This window comes from Lissotriton vulgaris, chromosome 2_1 (genome assembly GCF_964263255.1).
Source record: "Lissotriton vulgaris chromosome 2_1, aLisVul1.2, whole genome shotgun sequence".
Lineage (NCBI taxonomy): Eukaryota > Metazoa > Chordata > Amphibia > Caudata > Salamandridae > Lissotriton > Lissotriton vulgaris.
Genome location: NC_141687.1, coordinates 908,020,594 through 908,041,921, shown reverse-complemented (window position 1 = coordinate 908,041,921; position 21,328 = coordinate 908,020,594). Strand labels below are relative to the sequence as shown.

Sequence of the window (21,328 nt, the reverse complement as noted above, 5' to 3'; positions counted from 1 at the left end):
TGAATTTGTATGTTTGAAGTGGGTGGGTGGCAAACTATTTTCGAGTGGGATGTTAATTACCAATACTAAGATTTTTCTTGCATGGTTAGTCATTTGTTGACCTATGAATGTTATTTTAGATGAATCTGCAAAATACAATTCTTTTCATTTGTATTTTTCAAGATGGCTGAAGGCGACAGCGCAGACCAGCTGCTGGTTCCAGAGGCACTGGTCAGTGTTGCTTTCCATTTTTCCCACCGATGCAATGCAGTAAAAAGTCAGATAGTAAATAATATGCCTAATTTAACAATGATCAAAATCTTCTTGTGGCTGTCTTTGATAACAGTACTATAGAAGGATATGTGATTGGCTTCATCTCATAGAAGTAATCAGTTACAAAGCTGAAATGTGACATGAAACAATACCTTCCAAGTAAAGGGGCCCTCAAAACCATGTTTGCTTTTGGAGCAATTTTATGTTCTATCTCATCGAATGACATGAATTTGATATAGGTTCCATTCAGGTAGGCTGTGAAAGAGATGAAACTCTGGGCATATTGCAACTGTAGTGGATCCAGATGAAGCCCGAGTAGCAAAACTGGGGAAAGCTCGCTGCACTGGTCAAAGGAATGGTAACTTGTATGCTCAAATTCTGGAGCTTCTAGGTTCAACATGAATAGGTCATTGATGACATAGGGTGTCTATGAACATAAAAACAGGTTGATTCCAAGTACTAGTCACAAATGTACATATCACGATGAATGCTTACCTGGGTAAAAAAAGGGGTTTTACTGAGGGCAAACACCTTTGAAAAGTTATGTGATGCTGTGCTTGACTGCTACCACGATCTGTGTTCAAAACACCTGCCTCGTAGGCTCCATGGGTAGGTGAGCAAGACAGGGATTATGTGGGGGTGATAAATCTCAAATAAAGTCTGAAAAGATTAGAATCCTGCGTTCTGTCTAGGGACTTAACATAAACATAACTGAATATGGGGAGGGGTGGCCATGGAGGCCGAGATGGTGGGCACATTTCTGTAGCACTCCGGGACTCTTCGATCATCTGTGATCATCCTGAAGCTTACCGAGCCTTCTCTCCTCCACTAGTCCTTCTGCCAGGGAGCCCCGCTGCCAGGTGGCTCCCGAACCAGTTCACCAGTTCTGTACCTGCCACGGATCACAACTGTTGAATGGCTGTTCCCCTGACGCGGTTGAGTCCTAGGAGTGCAGCCACCTCTGCACAGACCTGCTTGCCTTGCACAAAGCGACTGCAGTTGGGCCGATGATTGCCGAAGCCCAGGGACAAAAGGAGCACACACCTTGGAGGAAGAGGGGGAGGTGGCCTAAGCTGTTGTCTCCCTGTGATCTGGGTGCCGGGTGCAGCCAACCAGGGCTGTTGCCTGTGGTGTGGCCTGCCCATCTCGACGCAGCATTGGAGTTGCACGATGCTGCAGCCCCCCACTGCCAAACCACCAGCAATAGACTGACTTGTGGTGACTGCGGGGGTTTCAGGTCCTCATGCCTACCACCTTCTACTTTTGGGAGAAAGGGAGGCCCCTGCTGGAGAGTGATTGGGTCACCCTGGCCATAGACCCAGCTGCTTGTGCTTCCTCCATCTATCTCCTTCCACGTGGGGGGACCCAAGAAAGTGGCCTGGGGATCTGACACATGCTTGACTGTGAAGGGTCATGAGTGTGTCCCAGAGGCATTCGGGCCACTGAGGGAAAGGCCATTTACCTGGGGGGACCCCTGGGAGCTGGGTAGGCTGATGAATGCTTAGCCTTCCCCTTTTACTCCATTGTCGGAGCACAACCTGGGCCCTTTACCGCAATGGCCAGACCTCTGCGGCCCTGATCTCCATTCATGACCAAGATGGGGAAAGCCAAAGGTCCCAGCGTTCACACTTACAGCGCCAGGACGCCGACAGGCAACAGTGCGCTTTACAAGTAAAACATTACATTACATTACACCAAAATGGACAGGTTAACTGTGCAAATGCCTCAGGAGACTGAAACATTGACAGATGGCTTCGAATCACATTATGAATATTATCGCACTCAAGGTTACTTGTGTTGGTGAAACGAATACTGATAGTGGTTATGTGCTAATTGAGTACCTCCTTCTGAGTCTTGGGGGCTGGAGTAATACTTATAGTAGCATCATTCCAGTCGGGAATGACGTCCTCAGGTGCACACTGTGTAGAAAAATTTCCTTTGTGGCTTTATACTTTCAAAATAAAGTTTTATTGAAACATTCAATTTCTTTGATTGTAATCCTTAATTTTTCATACAGTTCATAAATCAAAATTATACTTGGCCCAATGCATTTCGGGCAATGATGCCCTTTATCAGGGGCATTGATTCTCTGTTAGAAAAAATGAAACACAACTGTCATCTATTTGTTATTATATACATAGGAATTTTCATAATTAGGAAACTCTATCCACACTTATTAAGTCTGTTCATTGTTTAGTACATAGACCTTACATGAAGATACAAAACATTTCCTGTTGTTTGTTATATTTTGCAATGAGCTAATCGGATTCATGAAATTGATACAATTACTAAAATAAAACAACCTGTGCACTATTGCTGTCAATATTGTTGTTTGCAAACAGTTGTGTCCTGTATGGGGTAAACGAAAAAAATGGGTGTGGAACAAAACGTACCTTCTATACTGTCGGGAGTTTATAGAAATATGTTTAAATCAGTCAATTCAATGCGCGTGAACCCACGAAAATTAGCCTGAAAACAAATGGGAAAATTGTTGTGCTCTTAATATTCTATGTTTTGGTGCCATGTGCGGTAAGGAAAAGTCAGTGTTATGTTTACGGTCATACCTGAGAGTTTAAAGTGTCTCCGTCAGGCCAGAAACGTAGGCGATGTCGTTCGGGTTCACAGACCACTATCTGAAAAAAGAACCCAATCGGTTCAGTACCTGTGATGAGTCACGTTAGGACTCAAAGTGCGCTGACTGCGTTAGTTAAAAAATGGAGGCATTGTAATGCTTATGGCTCTCACCTAGTTTTTGATGTGTCATCGGGCGGTTGAGTGATCCTGCCGCAAGTTCATAAAAGTGTTTGCCGGTATTTTTGCGAATATCGGATGTTTAACACTCTCGACCCGGAAGTGATGCACGTGGGTTGCAAAAAGGAATTCAAGACGGACTGTGTGTAGTTTCTTGATGCGAAACTGAAAAAGATTTGCGATCTGTCGGGTTTTCATAGCTATTGACGAATAGTGAAAAAAAAACGTAAGAATTAGTGTGTGGACAAACGAATCTGAGTACTATAGTGGAATCAGTGGGACATATCTGAATTTTACATGTATCTGAATTTTACATGTCAAATACTCATAATCAATTTGTACACAATTCGTGTTACACTAGACAATAAATAAAACTTAAATCATGATCAAATACATTACCAGTTCCTGATGCATGTTTCAAACAGCTAAAAGCTGGATCCATAAAAGTTACAATAGACAAAACCTAGCAATTTTTTCTGCGCTCTCAGTTTATCAACAAGTCCGTGAGGTTTTGAATTTACAAAAAACAGTTCAGATCCACACGGTCATTAAGACCTTTAGGTTGTGCCGTATTCAAATGGGAAATCAAAAAAATGTCTCTTCGTAAGAGGTATTGGGTATTGTCTCTTCCTGGTAACACAGGGACAGTTTCCAAAACAAGAAATCGTACTTGACTCGGGGAGTGATTGTAGTTGTTGAAGTGTGATGCCAAAGGGGATTTTGCATTCTTTGTTCGAATGTTACTTTTGTGTTCGATAATGCGTGTCTTTATTTTTCGTTCCGTTTTCGCAATATAGGCTAGGCCGCATGGGCATTTTATCAAATAAATCAAGTTCCGACTGTCGCATGTTGCGGTGCTCTTAGTTTGATTGAAAATCCTTTGCTCTGGTGTTTGATTTCATTGCCTTTTATGATTGCGTTGCGATTGCCACAGTTGTGGCAAGGTAACATGCCTTTGTGCTTGTTGGTATGGCTTGTGGTTTTTTGTTTAATATCTCTTTGATGTTAGAGGATCTCTGGAATGCAAAACGTGGATTTTGTTGAAAGATGTTGTTAAAATCGTCCTCCAATGTCAGTAATGACCAGTTTCTCAGTATGATTCTCTTGATTTTGGTACTTTCAGTTGAGTATTTTGAAACAAATACCATTCTCTCCTCTTCTTTTGTCTTTAGTGGGGACTGTAATAATGATCTTCTGTCTATTTTTGACACTTTAGTTTTGGCTTCTTCTAGAATCCCCATTGGGTAACCTCGCTCATGACATTTACCTATGTAGGTGTGTATACTCTGGTTCAATGATTCTTCCGTTGATGAGATCCTTTTTATTCGCAACAGTTGGGAATCTGGTAAATGTCTTTTTAAAGAATGCTGGTGAAAACTCGAGAAATGTAATTAGTAGTTTCTGTCCGTGGTTTTAGTGAAGACACTGATTTCAAGTTTGTTTTGGGTCTTCTGGATGAGCACATCCAGGAACGGTAAACTGACTGTTTGAATATTGTGGGTGAATTTGATCCGATCATCAATACCATTCAAATCTTCAATAGCATGTTCTAACTCCGTTTGTGTTCCCTTCCATAAGACAAAAATGTCATCAATGTATCTCTTATATGTAATGAGATTTTTCGACCAATGTTCTTTGTTCAAGATGTTGTCCAATTCAAACCTGTACATGAAAAGATTTGCATAGGCTGGTGCTTTGGTTATAAAACGACTCTTTCCATGAAAAGTAGCTGTGATATATTGTGAAATTCAGGACCTCCATGATGAATACCTTTAAACCGTCTTACATTTCTGATGACATGAGAAATGACGCGGTCGCGTCTAGTCCAAGATTGTGCGGGATTGAGGTATATAATGACTATACGTCAATAGTACAGAGAATCATTTCACTGGTGAATTGTGCTTTCTGGTCTTCGAGTATGTTTAGAAAGTGGGTTGTGTCCTTAATGTAAGTGGACATAGGTTGTACCAGTGGCTGTAGATGTTGGTCAATGTACTTACCAATTGGCTCATGGATGGAGTTGATCGTGGACACAATTGGTCTACAGGGAGGGTGGGTGGGGTGTTTATGAACTTTTGGTATCATATATATATATGGTACTGAAGGATTAGATTTCATGAGATATTGTTTCTCCTTAGATCCAATTACACCAAGGTTTATTAGCATGGAAAGTATCTCTGTGAATTCTTTTGTAGGGTCTCTCTCTATTTTGTAATAGATATTTGAATCATTTACGTGTTCATTTACTTGATTATTGTAGTAGTCCGTATTTAGAAAGACAAGGGCGCCCCCCTTGTCTGCTTGACGTATGGTAAGCTCAGGATTTTCTGCCAGTTTTTTCAAGATGTTTCGTTCTTTGTTAGAAAGATTAGTGACTCTCGACTTTGGCTGTTTGTAAATTTTCTCTACCTCCTTATTTATTACTTTTTCAAATGCGTCCAAAACCTTGTGGCTCACCGGAGGGATAAATTTACTTTTGTTTCTGAGACCTTTTAAGGTATCTTTGGGTGGTTCATCTGCTGTTTGAATGACATTACTGAAGAAATGTCTTAGACGTAATTTTCTTATGAACTTGTAAATGCATATTTGTGTGTCCAAAAGTTTAGAGTGGAATGTTGATACAAACGTGGTTCCTTTTTGTAAGACATTAATTTCAGTGTTTGATATTTGTTGGTTGGAAAGGTTAATAACTAGGGTTTTTGACTCCTGGTGTTTCTTGAGATTGAGTCCTCGGTTACTTGACCTTTTGCCCCTCCTGGTTCTTCGGATGATTTTTGGCCTCTCTCCAAAAAAGAATTCCCGGTGTTGTTAGTACCACTGGATGTGGTTGGTTGCTCTTGCATTGTTTTCGTGGGAGGTTTAGATCACGGGGGTTGTCTCCTAGATTGGGAATCATCCGAAGACAATGTTTCATCAGTTGGATGTGAAGTTGTGTTGTCTTCTCCTGGCATATATGTCAGCCCAGTTATAAACTTCCTTACACTACATGGTACCAAAACATAGAATATTAAGCGCACGACAATTTTCCCGTTTGTTTTCAGGCTAATTTTCGTGGGTTCACACGCATTGAATTGACTGATTTAAACATATTTCTATAAACTCCCGACAGTAGAAGGTACGTTTTGTTCCACGTCCATTTTTTTCGTGTACCACATACAGGACACAACTGTTTGTAAACAACAATATTGACAGCAATAGTGCACAGGTTGTTTTATTTTAGTAATTGTATCAATTTCATGAATCCGATTAGCTCATTGCAAAATATAGCAAACAACGGGAAATGTTTTGTATCTTCATGTAAGGTCTATGTACTAAACAGTGAACAGACTTGATAAGTGTGGATAGAGTTTCATAATTATGAAAATTCCTATGTATATAATAACGAATAGATGACAGTTGTGTTTCATTTTTTCTAACAGAGAATCAATGCCCCTAATGAAGGGCATCAATGCCCGAAATGCATTGGGCCAAGTATAATTTTGATTTATGAACTGTATGAAAACTTAAGGATTACAATCAAAGAAATTGAATGTTTCAATAAAACTTTATTTTGAAAGTATAAAGCCACAAAGGAAATTTTTCTACACAGCGTGCACCTGAGGACGTCATTCCCGACTGGAATGATGCTACTATAAGAATTTGAATCACATTAGCCATCCCCAGCTGGTGACCTGGGGACTATGCTAAAAGCTTTTCAATCCTCCAATCCTCATGAGAGGCGGTCAAAACTAAGTTTGGGGAAGGATGGAATGATGTCTCTCCTGCATCAAGATCTCCAAAATGTGGTCCACCAGGTGAGTAAAGCTGAAAGTAGGGGTTATAGGTGGTCTTTCTTAAACAAAGTGTCCAAGCTTTTTTCTATTGCCACAGTCCTGGAGCACTGTGTGGAAGATGCGGAAAATAGGTCACAGAGAAATAATCTGCGCTTCACTGGCTTTCCAGAAAGCGTCAAGCTCCCTCACACAGAGCAATTCTTAGAAAGATGGCTGGAATCCTGGGCACCAAAGTAGCAGCTGTCCTCTGTCTTTACCATCGAGAAGATGCATCGTTCTATGGCTCAGCAGCTTTCCCCTAGGCATCTCTCCCCATGATAGCCTAGGCCCTGAACTACAGAGACGCAATCCCGCGTACAGCATATCAGGTAGGAACCCTGACTTCTGAATCTGTAAAGATCATGATAATCCCTGATTACACCAGGGCAGTCCAACAACGGCGAACGTCTTATGGGGACGTTAAGCAGAAATGCTAGGCCATGCACATATAATACATGCTCCTATCCCCGCCGGGCTCAAAGTAATCCATGACTCTAAAACATACTTTTTTGACACTCCGGAGGCAGTCTGGATGTCGGTGACCAAAAAGCTGGATGTTTGTATCAAATTACACATGATTGGCCCACCGCCAACTGACACAATCGACGTCTGCCCACCAAGTCTTGCAGGAGAACACTATCAAGGAAAGGCAGGAGCCACATCAGGATTTCATCAGGAACCTCAGATCCTGACAGAACACGATCTGTAGCCATGATCGTCCCCCAAGCACCACATGGTGCACATTTTGGACCGTGACCAGCGATATAGGTGTGAATCCAAGACCAGCAACTAATCAATGTGATCTTCTCCGATTCACACATCGGCTGGGTGTGGCAACTACTAATGCCACACAACAGATGCTTCAAAGGAAGAAGTGTGTGGTGGAGGGGAGTTGGGGGGTGGATAGGTTTCTTTATTAAGTTTTGTTTGTACTAATCTTCTAGCTCTTTTCCACCTTTTCGCATCAGAGATAGCACTATGCACCAACCCACACTATACTGACCAACACTGCATACATTCACAATTGACTGCAGATTTGGCACCCATAACCACTATTTATCCACACTGAAACTCCGACCAAAACTACTGAGGCAGTTTAGGTTTACGTCCTTGAATGTCAATGGTCTTCTTGACTGGAATAAGCGATCAGAGGTCCTACACCATGTCAAAAAGTACCAACCTGCAGCTTTAATGTTGCAGGAAATGCATCTGCTTATTGAAGATTACCCTCTTATGAAGCGGTTTGTATATGGCTGGGTGTTCTGTTCTGGGTACACAGAGGGCTCATGGAGAGTGGTTGTCCTCCTCCATAAAGGTGCCACAGGGCTCAGCTTTGAGCCCTACAGTTTTCAATCTTTACATGGCTTTCCTGGCCAAGGTTGTCCAAGCTTTTGGGGTGGAGTTGGTGTCTTACGCCGACGACACTCAACTGCTTATCTCGCTGTCTCAAAACCCCACAGGAGCATCCTCCAATTTCAAGGCCTGCATGCAGGCCTTGGCTGACTGGATGGATGCCCATAGTTTAAAGCTCAATGGCTCCAAAACCGAGGTTTTGCTGGTGGGTGGTGGTGGGTGGTAAGAGCAGTAGCTGGCCATCCTGTCTGGGCGCTACTCCTGTACCATGTGAGGAAGCAAAAAACCTAGGAGTGTGGGTTAATCCCACACTGTCCTATGAGGGTCATATTAGACGCCTTGTGGGGAAGTGCTTTGGGGTCCTGAAGGTTCTAAATAAGACTCTGGATCTGCTACCCTTGACTGCCAGAAGGACGATGACGCAGGCTTTGATCGCCTCTCGGTTGGACTATGGGAACGTTTTGTTCCTTGGTACCACCGAGAGGAGTATGGGCCGCCTGAAGGTCATCCAGAACGCGGCTGCTCGCCTGGTGCTGAGGAGGCCGAGGAGAGCCAATTCAGAGAAGGCGCTTGATGCTCTCCACTGGCTCCCCATAAAGAAACGTGTTCTGTTTAAATGCCTGCTTATGTGCCACCGGATTGTCTGGTTGAGGGCTCCCGCCTATCTTCGGGACCTAGTCTGCAGATACGAGCCGCCCAGGGCCCTGCGCTCGGGAGGTACGGGGCTGCTGACGGTTCCGCGAATAAAGAGATCCAGAATGGGAGGGCGGTCGTTTACATTACTGGCCGCCCAAAACTGGAACAAACTCCCGCTTGCTCTAAGGTTGGAGAGCAGAGAGGCAATATTTCGGTCTCTGCTGAAGACCCACTTGTGCACACTGTGAGGCTCTGGTGAGGGGGTTTCCTAGTGGGATATTTTTGTCTGCCACTTCTCCATTAGCGCCGGGACACGCCGTGATGGCTTACTGAGCGCTCTACAAAACCCTTTATTATTATTATTAAAAACTTTATGCTGGTGGTGACATCCATAACTGCTTAATGCAGTGAAGGACACCATACTGGAGCTTCCACAAGGGGCCACGATAATAGGAGGCGACTTTAACGCCTCCCCAGACCCCGTATTTTACTTCTCAAGTGTATACCTGGAGCAAGTCGCATATCTCGTGCTAACCAGCTGCAGACCTGGATGGAATCCATGGTCCTGTGTGATGCCTGGACGGTCTGGCACCAATATACTTGCGAAAACATGCACATCCCAGTAGTACTTGCGATATTGTCTCATATTGGCCTAATCCGCCTCCCCGCCGTGGGTCTCATACACCTGTCGGGGTTACTATCCAGAAAAAAAAAACACACAGGGGATGCTATAGGTCTGAAAAGGCTGTAGGTTATCTGCTTTCTCAAGTGTGGTGCGTTTAAAGACTAGGCAGTGTAAGGAAAGAAGAAAAGAAAAGAAAACCCATCAGCCCACCAATTGGCGGAGCCTCCTCTGGGATTTTTGGAAACAGGTATCTACTAGGTTCCTCACTTGCAGATATCGTGAGGAAACCCTAGTGTCAGATCCACTAGTGATGGAAAGCCAAAAAGCTGTGGTATATGGTGCTGTATGGAAAAAGTTGCAGTGCTTAAAAGTGTGTTGACAAAAATAATAATGAAGGGTGATAGTTAAGATTGACTATTATGGTGTCAAACTACAAACTTTATTAGGGGGGGTCACCATAATGACAAGATTAAAAGCAGAGTGTGGATAGTATGTGAAAAAATGCTACTATCACATGAGAGAACAGACTGGTCGACATGTTTCAGCCAAACATGGCTTTCTTCAGGACCTACTAGTTTAACACTACTGCAACTGTGAGGACAAATTATTCTATCTGTCCACAAAAAAAAATATACCATGCAAAGAAAATAGCCTACCATGTGTTGGATGCTTGATGGTAGGATAATGAAGTCACGGTTAGAAGAATTCTGTCCTGTAACAAAACAAGTGTATACAAGCACACAGTGGAATGAAGCATGAAAGCGATACATATACAGATGTAGGGGGCGGAGCTTGCTGGCAGCGACGATGGCCGCCTAATTCCATAGCTCCGCTAGGCACAAACAAATACCTTGCAATATCCTTGTTCAGAGCGGCAGATTTGACCCCCGCCCACATCACCGGGCGTCGGAAGAGATTGTGACACCGGTGGCACTGGAGCGGAGTAGGCCCGACGCTGGAGGAAGTGCACGCGGCGCCTTGGAGAATCGAGCGACGGTAGGCCGCAAGCCGCGGTTTCCGGCAGCGCATCGATCTGTGCGACGTGCACGTACGTGCAGCTGAGGAGTGTGCGTCTGCCCCGGGAGCCGGGAAGCGAGCCCCACGTTGACGGGATCGGAGCGGCCCCAGCGACGACGCGCTCTGAGAGGCTGGTAGCGCAGTCCTGTCTGGGTTGATACCGCCCCGGCAAGTATCCTAAAGGCCCCGAGGCGCAGGGAAAGTGCATAACTGCGGGGAAGTGCCATTTTGGAGACAGGCCCAGCGGGGAAAGAGGTTCCCTATCGGCGAAGTTGGGAGCTGAGCGGCCGGACTGGGAACACACCTGAAGGCCATTATAAATCACAGTGTGACCTAATACACATACACTGACAGCGACAGGTCATTTACGGTTTGGGGAGTTGGACACAGAGCCCGGATGCCCCACAGGTGGTTCTTCCTGCCGAGGTCTGGTCTGCACGGCAGATAGAGGAACTGAGGCGGAAACTCTTGAGATAGGCACACTCACGGTGCAAACCCTGTTGAGTGGAGGGGATGGTTATTTACACATTCAAGCAGCAGCGTTGTGTACCTGAGATCTAGGCTGAAGGGCGGAAGACAGCATCCACGGCGCCTAGCCAGATGTGAAAGCGGATCCTCGCCTGCCATAACTGAGACCTTGCCTACCATAACTGGGCGCGCAGAGACGAGCTGGTGCTGACCTTTTGCACGCAGCTAGAACCGCCTAACCAAGTGACTTGGGTCGGACACCGGGCTGGACTCGGGGGAACCCTGCTCCCGGAGGTGACGTCTGGACGATCCGTGGGTCTCCCCGGTACGACCGGCTCCGAAATTCCGGTGTACAGGAATCGACTGATCAGTCCCGATGGGAAAGCAAAGTAGACTCTCCTTTGCGCAGAGACGAGTGCAAGTACAAAGCCGTCCTGCACAGCACAGGGAGGAAGCGCACCCGGAAGAGGAGCATACAGTGGACTCAGATATCAAGTCCATGCTCCGTTCCATGGAACAGAGCCTGCAATCCAGCATCTCTGCACTGGGCACCAAAATGGATGCCATGACGTATAGGATGGACCGCATGGCCGAACGCCTAGATAAACATGCAGAAAAGCACGACATGGCGGAAAGGAGGATAACGGAAGTCAAAGAGGCGCAGACGGAGCTAGACACGGCCCACAAGCGAGTGGAGGACCTGATGAGGACCCTCAAGGACAAGACCGAAGACCTGGAGGTGCGTTCACGTCGCTGTAACCTTCGAATACCAGGACTGCCGGAGTCCACTCAGACCGGCAAGATGGAACTCTTCGTTGAGAAGCTGCTCACTATTCTCCTGGGTGAGGGGGGGGTTCTCGACTATGTTTGTGGTGGAACGTGCGCACTGATCCCTGGGCCCTCGGCCACGACCGGGGATGCCACCCTGCCCAATCATAGCGAAACTGCTCAACTACAGAGACAGGGACACGGCATTCAGGCTGGCTAGAGCCAAGGCGGATCTACAATATGAAGGGTCGGCGATATCAATATTCCCGGACTTTACGGCCAGAGTGCAGGAAGCACGTAAACACTTCGCCCCGCACAAGAAAAGCCTCAGGGAACTGGACTATGCGATGCTGTATCCTGCCAAGCTACGTGTCTACAGGCAGGGCCATTCGCATATTTTTACGGATCCTAACGAACTGAAGAGGAATGGTAACGCGGACCGTCAGGAGGATGGTGACAATAGCCATTTAGATGAGCAGGAATGTCCAAGGCCTTGTCCTACTGCGGCAGATTGAACTGGCTGCGGACAATAGCTGGCTGATATGAATCCCAATCAAGCTGAAGAGAAGGAGCTACCTGATCGGCCTACTCCGCGATCTAATGAACAACTTGCAGATAAGTAAAGTTGTGACCTAAGGGAAATGTATAAGATCCATGGGTTGTTGACGGAAAAGTTCAAGTCTGAGGTGGACATTTATACATACTGTCTCATTGAGATGTGTAAGGGCAGAGTATGCTGCCGCTTTGGGGGGGGGGATGCACTCCTTAATGACAATTGGTGGTAATATGCAGATGCTCTGATCACACCACTGGGAGTGCATGACGGAGGGAGGAGGGGGCTTGACATAACTCTCTGACAATATTGAGGTGCATGAACTGTCAAATGACCTTAGCCCAGATGGCAATGCTTAGTTGAAGTTCGGGTCACCATGTTTGGTGGTATGATACAGGGTTGGGATGGGAGGGTTTGGGACCGGCAAGGCCAAGTTGGGGTGGGTCTGCTATGGGAGGAGGGAGGAGGGTTGAGGACTGTTTCTGGTATAATGTTGTGTTTTTTACCTGCTTACACTGCCTGCGCTTGTCTTGTGCTTTCTGTTGCCATGTAAAGTTCTGTCACACTGCTAAGATGTCTACAACAAACAAGGTGACTATGGCGAGTGAGATGGGGAAATTCAGAGCAATGACGTGGAATGTGAGGGGTCTGAATGACCACCGCAAACTTAGGAAGGTAGTACATTACTTACAGCGGCATGACGTAGACCTGGCGCTCATCCAGGAAACACATCTTCGGCTTACAAGCAAAATGCTCTGTAGTAGGGGGCTTGAGGGCAACATCACGGTAGCGGGATTCACAACACATTCTAGACGGGTGTTGACATGGGTGAACCCTAAGGCTAAATTATCATTGTCGTTGTTAAGAGCAGACCCAGATGGCAGATATCTAATATCTAGATGCACGGGGAAAGGATACAACCTCATTGTGGTAAATGTTTATGGTCCCAATTATGACTCCCCGGACTTTTACGATACTCTGGATTAACACTGCCGAGCTTACACTAACACACAGATACTCTGGGGAGGAGACCTTAACCTAGTATTAAACCCAGAACTGGATAGGTCATCGGGCCCGCCGCGCAGGGTCTCGGCTGCTGCACTGAAGGTGCAATCAGAGCTCATTACACTAGACCTTGTGGATGTGTGGAGAAGTAGAAACTCTGGAAGCGGAGGGTTCACCCATTATTCCGCCTATCACAACATCCACACCAGAATTGATTGCTGGCTGATTACTACCTCAATGGCAAGATGCGTCGGCTCCTGCACGGTACTTGCGCGCACACTCTCGGACCACTCGCCACTTCTCCTGACTCTGGAGACTCCTGCTAAAAGAATCCCACCTTTCACATGGCGCTTTCCACCGTACTCCTTATTAGATGACCAGTTCAGGGGGGAGATGGCTGATGACATAGAGGGGTACTTTGACACTAACGTCGGGTCGGTTGATAGCTTCCACACAGTCTGGGATGCATTCAAGGTGTACATCCGGGCATTGCGATGTCGAAGCACTCGAGTGTCCTCAAATCCATTCGCTAGAGATTGCAACACTTAGAAAAGCAACGGACCGAGCTGGAAAGCATCAGCTGAGCGATGTTAGCGCCAACGTGGCGGAAGACATCAAGTCTCTCATAGCGGAATACAACGAAGAAGCCGACAGAGGTGCAACACATGGGGAAGTATGCCATGGCCCGATCTTATGGCGAAGGGGACCGCCCTAGTTCCCTCCTTGCCCGGATCTTGAAGAACTCCAGACGCACACAGGTGATACCCGACCTGGAAACTGAAGACTGGTTACTCCTCACGGAGGAGGCCGAGATGGTAGATGAGTTCAAAACATACTACTCGTGGCTTTACACTTCCAAAACCAGGAATATGGAAGACGACATTGATGACTATCTGGGCCATATACAGCTGCCTTTTCTGAAAGATTCCGGCCGGGAACTTTTTATGCAACCAATACATATGGACGAAATAGCGGAAGCGCTGGCTGGCATGCGTTCTGGTAGCGCCCCGGGGGGTGACGGAATTACTGTGGGTTTTTATAAAGCGTTTCAGGATATTCTGCTTTCACACTTATCCACAATATTTGATGATGTGTGTGTTGAGGGCAATATGCTGCGATCCATGAGGGAAGCACTGATTGTAACTATCCTTAAACCTGGCAAACCCCCGACTTCATGTAGCTCTTACAGACCATTGTCCTTATTAAACGTCGATGCCAAGCTTTACGCCAAGGTGTTGGCGACGCGACTGGCACTACTTGCCCCGGAGTTGGTTGCGCCGGAACAAGCAGGGTTTGTACCGGGCAGGAATCTCACCTACAATATTAGGACGGTACTGGGCACTATGCAGCATATCCGGCAGGACACAAAAGCAATAGCCATTTTCCTTGACATGGAAAAGGCATTTGATTCAGTGGAATGGCCTTTCATGGTACGAGTCTTGCGGAGAATGGGACTGGGTGAGCCATTCTTGCTAATGATGGGAGCGCTGTACCACCACCCCACGGCCAGACTCCGCATTGGAGATAGAGAATCTGACTCCTTTTCGATTAGCAGAGGCACCAGACAAGGCTGCCCGCTATCGCCACTGCTATATGCGCTGGTGGCTGAACCACTAGCTTGCGCCCTCAGGGAATATCATAGTCAAAAGGGGATTAGTTTCCCAACGTACAAAATAGTTATTTCATCGTATGCAGATGACACATTGCTATACGTTCGAAACCCGGACATGAATCTCCCATCGGTGTTGAGGGAGGTGGTGCGATACGGGGCCCTCTCAGGTCTCAAGGTAAATTGGGCAAAGTCTGTGGCGTTTCCACTGATTCCGAAGACAACTAGATTCGAAATGGAATACCCATTACAATGGAGGACAGAACCGGTCAGATATCTCGGAGTTATGCTGCATACTGACTCGGACATCCTCATACGCGAAAACTACGGTGCCTTGTACAGTAAATTGGAAGACGAAGTGGATGTGTGGTGTAAACTGCCGTTGTCCCTGATGGGCAGAGTGGCCATCATAAAAATGGTGGTACTTCCCAGATTGCTATTCCTTTGACGCTGAATCTGACCTGGGTGTTGCCGGTTTCCTAGAAACGCTGATCTCCATTGCCCTTCAGCCTCCCCTTATCCCAGGAGGGATCCGCCGCTTGCCGCTTCACCAACAACTTGCAGCACCCGCTCTGCGGGTGCCGCTGCGCGGCGTGTGGCGAGGGGTAGAGGCTGCCTGGGTGCCTGTTGTTCTGAAGCGCGAGGAGGGAGCACGGAGAGCTGCCGAGGGAGCGCGCCAGCAGGGACTCACAAGACCAGGAGTCCCTGCGCTGCACAGGTGTGCACGGCCACGCCCCCAGCGAGACACGCCCCCTTGCCTGCAACGCCTCCTACTTAAATCCAGGATTGTTGCCTAGCGGGACGCGAGCGGGACGCCGAGTGAAGCCCGAGCAAAGGGCGGGCAGTCTGTGGCAGTCAGGGGCTGACAGAGGCTGGGCTGGGCCATCCCCCTTTCATCCACCGCTCCTGGTCCAAGGGCTTGGAGTCCACCTGTGGTTTCAGAGGCTAACATGTCTACCCGCTCTGGTAAAGCATTGAGGGGTGGGGGAGAAAGTGCCACCGGGGGCACAATGATTGGCACAATGGACAAATTCATCACAAGGGTAGCAGCGGTCATTGAAAAGGAGATTGTGATGACGGAACGTCGCCTCTCACAAGACTCCTTTCCTTCCAAACGTTCCTCTCTGGGAGCCGTTGCACATGCCCTGTCCCCAATCTCCTCTTACCCAATCTCCCCTTTGCACGAGAATTCGTCCGTAGAGCCACGGATTGTAGCTATAGAGGCAGGTATCGACAGGTTAGAAAGCCTAATATCCAATCCCCGTCCCCCTAGTCCTAGCACAGCTGCTGTTGCTCACCTTCCCGTTTCACTCATAACTACCTCCTCCGGCCAGAATTCCCAAATATCCACCCAGGTTCCCATACCAGGTGTAAATCCGTTGCCCCAGGCATGAGCTGGCCTGGTCCATAAGAAAAGAAAAAGGGTTATTAGCACACGGAAGGGGAGTTATTCCTCGCTCCACAAGCGACCAAGGAAACAGGCTCCTAAAGGTTCAACGCACTCAGATGCTGGAGGGCCAGAACCATCTGGGAGTATTACTCCAACATCTCTAGTGGCAGAATCTCCTTTGCCTCATTACTCGGCCCCGGCATTACCTACTCTTCCACATGAGGGGTCCCAACTTGAGCTCTTAGAGAAATTAGCAAAGTCCTTGTTGGAACCGCTTATAGACCAAGTTAAGAGTCTGGGGGACAGGCTAGACCGATTCGAACAGACCACCCGGGACAATTTTTTCTCCCTGAAAACCCTACTCAAATTACAGTCAAGAATCAGGGAGGATATTGTAGTTGGGAAGGATGGGAAAAGGGATTCTGTGGGTCTAACACAGGGTACCTCACCGCCATCGTCCGCTCTTGCACAAGCCACTGGGAAGGCTCCGACATCTGCACCCCCGGCAAGTGCAAAGCTGACACCCACTACCCATGTTGTCCAGGTTCATGCCAGTACCCCTTCAGTAGTGAAAATCGCAAAGTCCAATTCTGTTCAGAAGAAGAGGCAAGAGGGAGGGGCTGGTTCAAATTCTAATTCATTGGCCGTCCCATCCACTGAAGTCAGGGGAGTAGTCATGAATCCTAAGGCAAATATAACTACCTGCCACCCTAAAACCTCGAGCCCAGTGGTTATACCACAGAAGGTGGCACGTAAATGTCCCCCAGTCAATCTCCCCCCGAGTCCCAACCTTATGTTGTTGTCCTTATCAAGGTTCCCGCCTTGAGGGACACTCAGCAGGAAACTCACCAGACACTGAAGAACAAGGTTATCCACTGGTTGCAAGCCAACAGACCCCTTCCATTGGGGATGGATGGCTTGATTCTTGGCGTCCGTAGGGTGGGCTGGATTGGTCAGGGGAAAAAACTGTTTGAGGGGGATTGTGTGGTGGTTAATTTCCAAGACATAAGAGCTGCCCATGCAATATGTAGCCTAGGTCAGGCCACGGCTGGCCCCGGAGTAGAAGCAGTTGATTTAACATACTTCTACCCGTGGACGGTCATGAACTTCTCAAGTCATCCCCCCGTGTATCCCATCCATAACATTGCTTGTGGCCAATGGCACCCGGCAATAACTGTAGCCCAGCCACATGCAGTTTTGCCAACGCCGAGTTGAGGCACTGGAAGGTACTGACTTCTTGACTCCACTGAAGAGGTTCGGGTGGTCCGGACAGCTGACGCCCAGTCCCCTTCATCTGCTAATTGTAAAGACCCCTTGACTATCCCAGGGGAACAGGTTGCCTTAGTGGACACAGGGGAATTGGGGGTGGGGAGGGTCCTACTTGAGCCCGCCAGAGTTTGCCCTACCGTGGGAGAAGTAGATTTTTCTGGCCCTGTCGAGCCCTGTAGTATTGCGGTTGTGGCGGACCCATTGATTAGGGTTCTCAGCTGGAATGTGGCAGGTCTGGACAGGAAGCTGGCTTTGCCCGACTGGAACGCACTCGTGGAGCAGTACTCCATATGTCTGTTCCAGGAAACCTGGAGTAGGGAGCCTCTACATAAGGCAGGATACTCTTCTCACCACTCACCAGCTGTTCATTCAGAGTCTAGTAGGGGTCGCCCTTCGGGTGGCCTCCTTGTCTGGGTAGCTTCCTCACTTAACTGTAGGGTGGAGGAGCATGATACTAAATGCCCGGATCTCCTTAATGTCACCCTAAAAACCCCCGAGGGGCGTGTTATTTTAAACATTTTTAACATCTATGCCCGTGGTACGAAGGGAGGTAGAGAATCCCCCACCATAGCCTGCCTGGGGGCCCTGCTTCGATCATCTCATCATAAAACCCGTACCCTGGTAGCGGGTGACTTCAATTGTACCTTTGAGCCTCTTGGCTCAGAAGTCACCCAAGACCAAGAGGACGACGATAACAGTTGGGGGATACCGGCCCTAGAGCTCAGCCCAATTAAAAAATGGACGGAAGTGGTGCTCCAGATTAACTCCCTAACAATGGAGTTTGACCTGAGGGCACTCAATGGCAGAACTAGTTCTGACAAAAAGGGAGCCCATACATACAATAGGCCCGCCCACACGTCAAGAATTGATTATATCCTTCTTGACGTCCACCTTTGGAGCACGGTAAAAGATATGGAGATTATACCCTCCATAGAGAGCGACCACAACCTGCTCTCGCTTGCCTTGACTCCTTGGGGGTTGGATGGAACAGGGGGCAGAACCGTTTGTGCCTCCGCCCCGGATATGTCAACGGTCTTTAACTGTGGTCGACGGCTAAAGTGGGCCAAGCTGTCGCTCTCAGAGGAGAAAATATCCTCCATAACGCAGCTTTTAGCTGCAGCCCTAGAAACTATTGTCTCTCCGGAGGGTGGGTTAAGGGAGGTGCCCGCCAGGTTTTGTACCCTAACCCAGGCCCCAAGTGACCTTTTTATTGTCCCAGCGAGCGCCAATAGGAAGAAATCATGTCCCCGGGCTAGACAGGGCTGGTTTAATCACAAATGCAGGGAAGCGAAGACACAGCTTGTCGAAGCAGTTAAATCCAAATAACAAACCAGGACCAGGGAGGCCAGAAGGTTATACTCACATTGCCAAAAAAACGCTAAAAAGGAGTGGGAGGATAACTTCTGGCAGGACCTCTTGGATGCTAGTCGAGGGAGAGATGCTAAAGGGTTCTGGGACCTGGTGGGCAGTAGGAATCGTCCTGATGAGACCTTGAGGACCTGCACTATCACTGCCCAGGTGTGGTTCGACCATTTTAAGGCTCTCTATTCCGCCGTTGAAGGCACACTTAATGACCCCTTCGTCCTTCCTCCCTTTACCCTGGATAGAGGCACGGACCTTTTCTCCGCACGGGAGGTCACGAATTTGATTAAATCCTTAATACCTCGAAAAGCAGCTGGCCCGGATGGGTTGCCAGGGGACCTCCTCCGAGCCTTTCCAGGCGAATGGGGGGTGCTGATTTCAGCTCTTCTTAATGCTATTATCGAGGGAGGATCCGTGCCAGAATCCTAGAAAGGGGCAGAGGTAGTCCCAATTTTTAAAAAGGGTTGTCTGGATCTACCGGGGAATTATAGGCAAACAAGCCTTATAGATTCAACCCAGAAGGTGGCGGGAAAAGCTATTCTAGGGAGGATTTTACAATGGGTGGATGATAACCACATACTGTCTGACATGCAAGCTGGGTTTCGCTCAGGTACAGGAACCATCGAGCAAGTCTTTAGACTCCTGTTACTTTACTGGAAGGTGGTGGAGCTGGGCAAGGGCAGTCTCTATCTGGCCTTTATAGACCTGAAGACTGCCTTTGACCTGGTTCCTAGGGAGGAACTCTGGAGGGTGCTGCATGGCCTTGGGATGCCCCCTTACATCTTAAATCTCCTCATCAAACTGCATAATGCCAACTATGCCCACGTTAGATGGGGTCTGAATGGGGAAAAGACCGACAGGATCCCGGTTGACAGGGGTGTCCGGCAGGGCTGTGTCCTAGCTCCCACCCTATTCTCTCTGTATGTGAATGGGGTGGTAGAGCACCTGCTTGGTGAACCAGCAGACGCCCCCTTACTGGGGGGTGTAAGGATCCCAACCCTGTTGTTTGCCGATGACACCCTCCTTATTTCCAAAACCCCCCAAGGCCTCCAGAAGCTACTTAACCGCTTCCAGGACTTTTGCGCTAACAGAGGACTTGTCATCAATGTGGACAAAACCAAGTATCTAATCATGCACCCCCCCCCGCAAACTTGGCCGCCCTCCCATCTTGAACTCTGTTCCTCTCGAAAGGGTGTCAGAATTTGATTATTTGGGAATCCGTCTGAGTGATGTTATGAGCTGGACCCCCCATATTAACAAAATGACCGTCAGCCACAAGAGGGTGGGGGGAGCTTTGCTGAAGGAGTACAATAATTCATCAAAACACTGCGTAGCTCCTATAATCGATATCTACAAAGCTCGAGCTGTATCCGCAGCACTCTACGGAGCTGAGTTATGGGGCCTAGGCAACATGTGGTCCTTGACTAAGGCTGGGAACAAATTCATTAAGGACCTCCTGGCCATTCCGATGAGTACCCCGACAGTTCCGGTGCTTCTGGATGCGGGTTGCAAAGCAATTAAGGACCAGGCCCGCCTTCGGCCTCTTCTGCTCTGGGCTCGCCTGTGGAGGGTCCCCGAACTAAAATCTTATGCAGACGGGCTGGCAGAGGTGATGTGTTCGGACGGTTGGCAGAAGATTAAATGGCTCAGGGACACTAAACATCTGCTAGGGGACCTAGGGTTGGGATCTTGCTGGTCCACACACTCTGCTCCCCCGAAGGAGACCCTAAAAAAACTATGTTGGGAATGGGTCTCTGCTAAGCTCATCAGCAATCAACGTCACTGCAATTCCACCGCAGCTTTCCTGAAAATAAAAGATGTTGTTGCTTTTGAGCCTTATCTGGACATTATTACCATCTCCATGGACCGGGCACTCTTCATCAAATTTAGACTTGGCACCTTACCCCTAGCTGACCTCCTGTCCAGATGGAATATCCCTAAGCAGGTATCACGCCACTGCGCCCTGTGTACTGACAGACCCGAAACTGTGGCGCACTTTCTCTTTGAATGCCCAGACTATGACCGGCCAAGGTCCCACTGGCTCAAACCACTCTGTAGAGAACTGGGTACTCGAACAGTACTTGGTGGCCTTACGGATTCTATTAACTGACACAGCCCCTCCCATTGTCTGTGCCGTATCCAAATTTTTAAAATGGGCATGGTTGATTCCCTCAAAAAGACTGTCCATATCAATTTAATTGTTTTTTAATTAACTTATTTCTGATTAACTGCTATCTTTTATCTGCTCTGTTTTAAATGTACAGTCTTGACGATGTGCTGTTTTTATATACTTTTTGTAATGCTTTTATGATATTTGCATATCGAAATAAAGCAATCAACCAACCAGCTATTCCTATTTAACAATCTGCCGATAGTGCTCTCGAAGGCTTTATTCAAAAATCTGACGCAACTACTGATCAAATTGGCCTGGGGTGGCAAACAGCCCAGGGTGAAATGG

The 21,328-nt window shown here is 47.7% G+C and overlaps 1 protein-coding gene across 1 annotated transcript in view; it reads left to right on the top strand.

Annotated features, from left to right (window-relative positions):
* Nucleotides 1-21,328, top strand: part of LOC147731396 (uncharacterized) — a 98,727-nt gene that overhangs the window by 11,520 nt on the left and 65,879 nt on the right. The window contains exon 2 of the mRNA XM_086958734.1: nt 163-210. Within this exon, the coding sequence (XP_086814860.1) occupies nt 163-210 (48 nt within the window). The remainder of the gene's footprint in view (nt 1-162; nt 211-21,328) is intronic.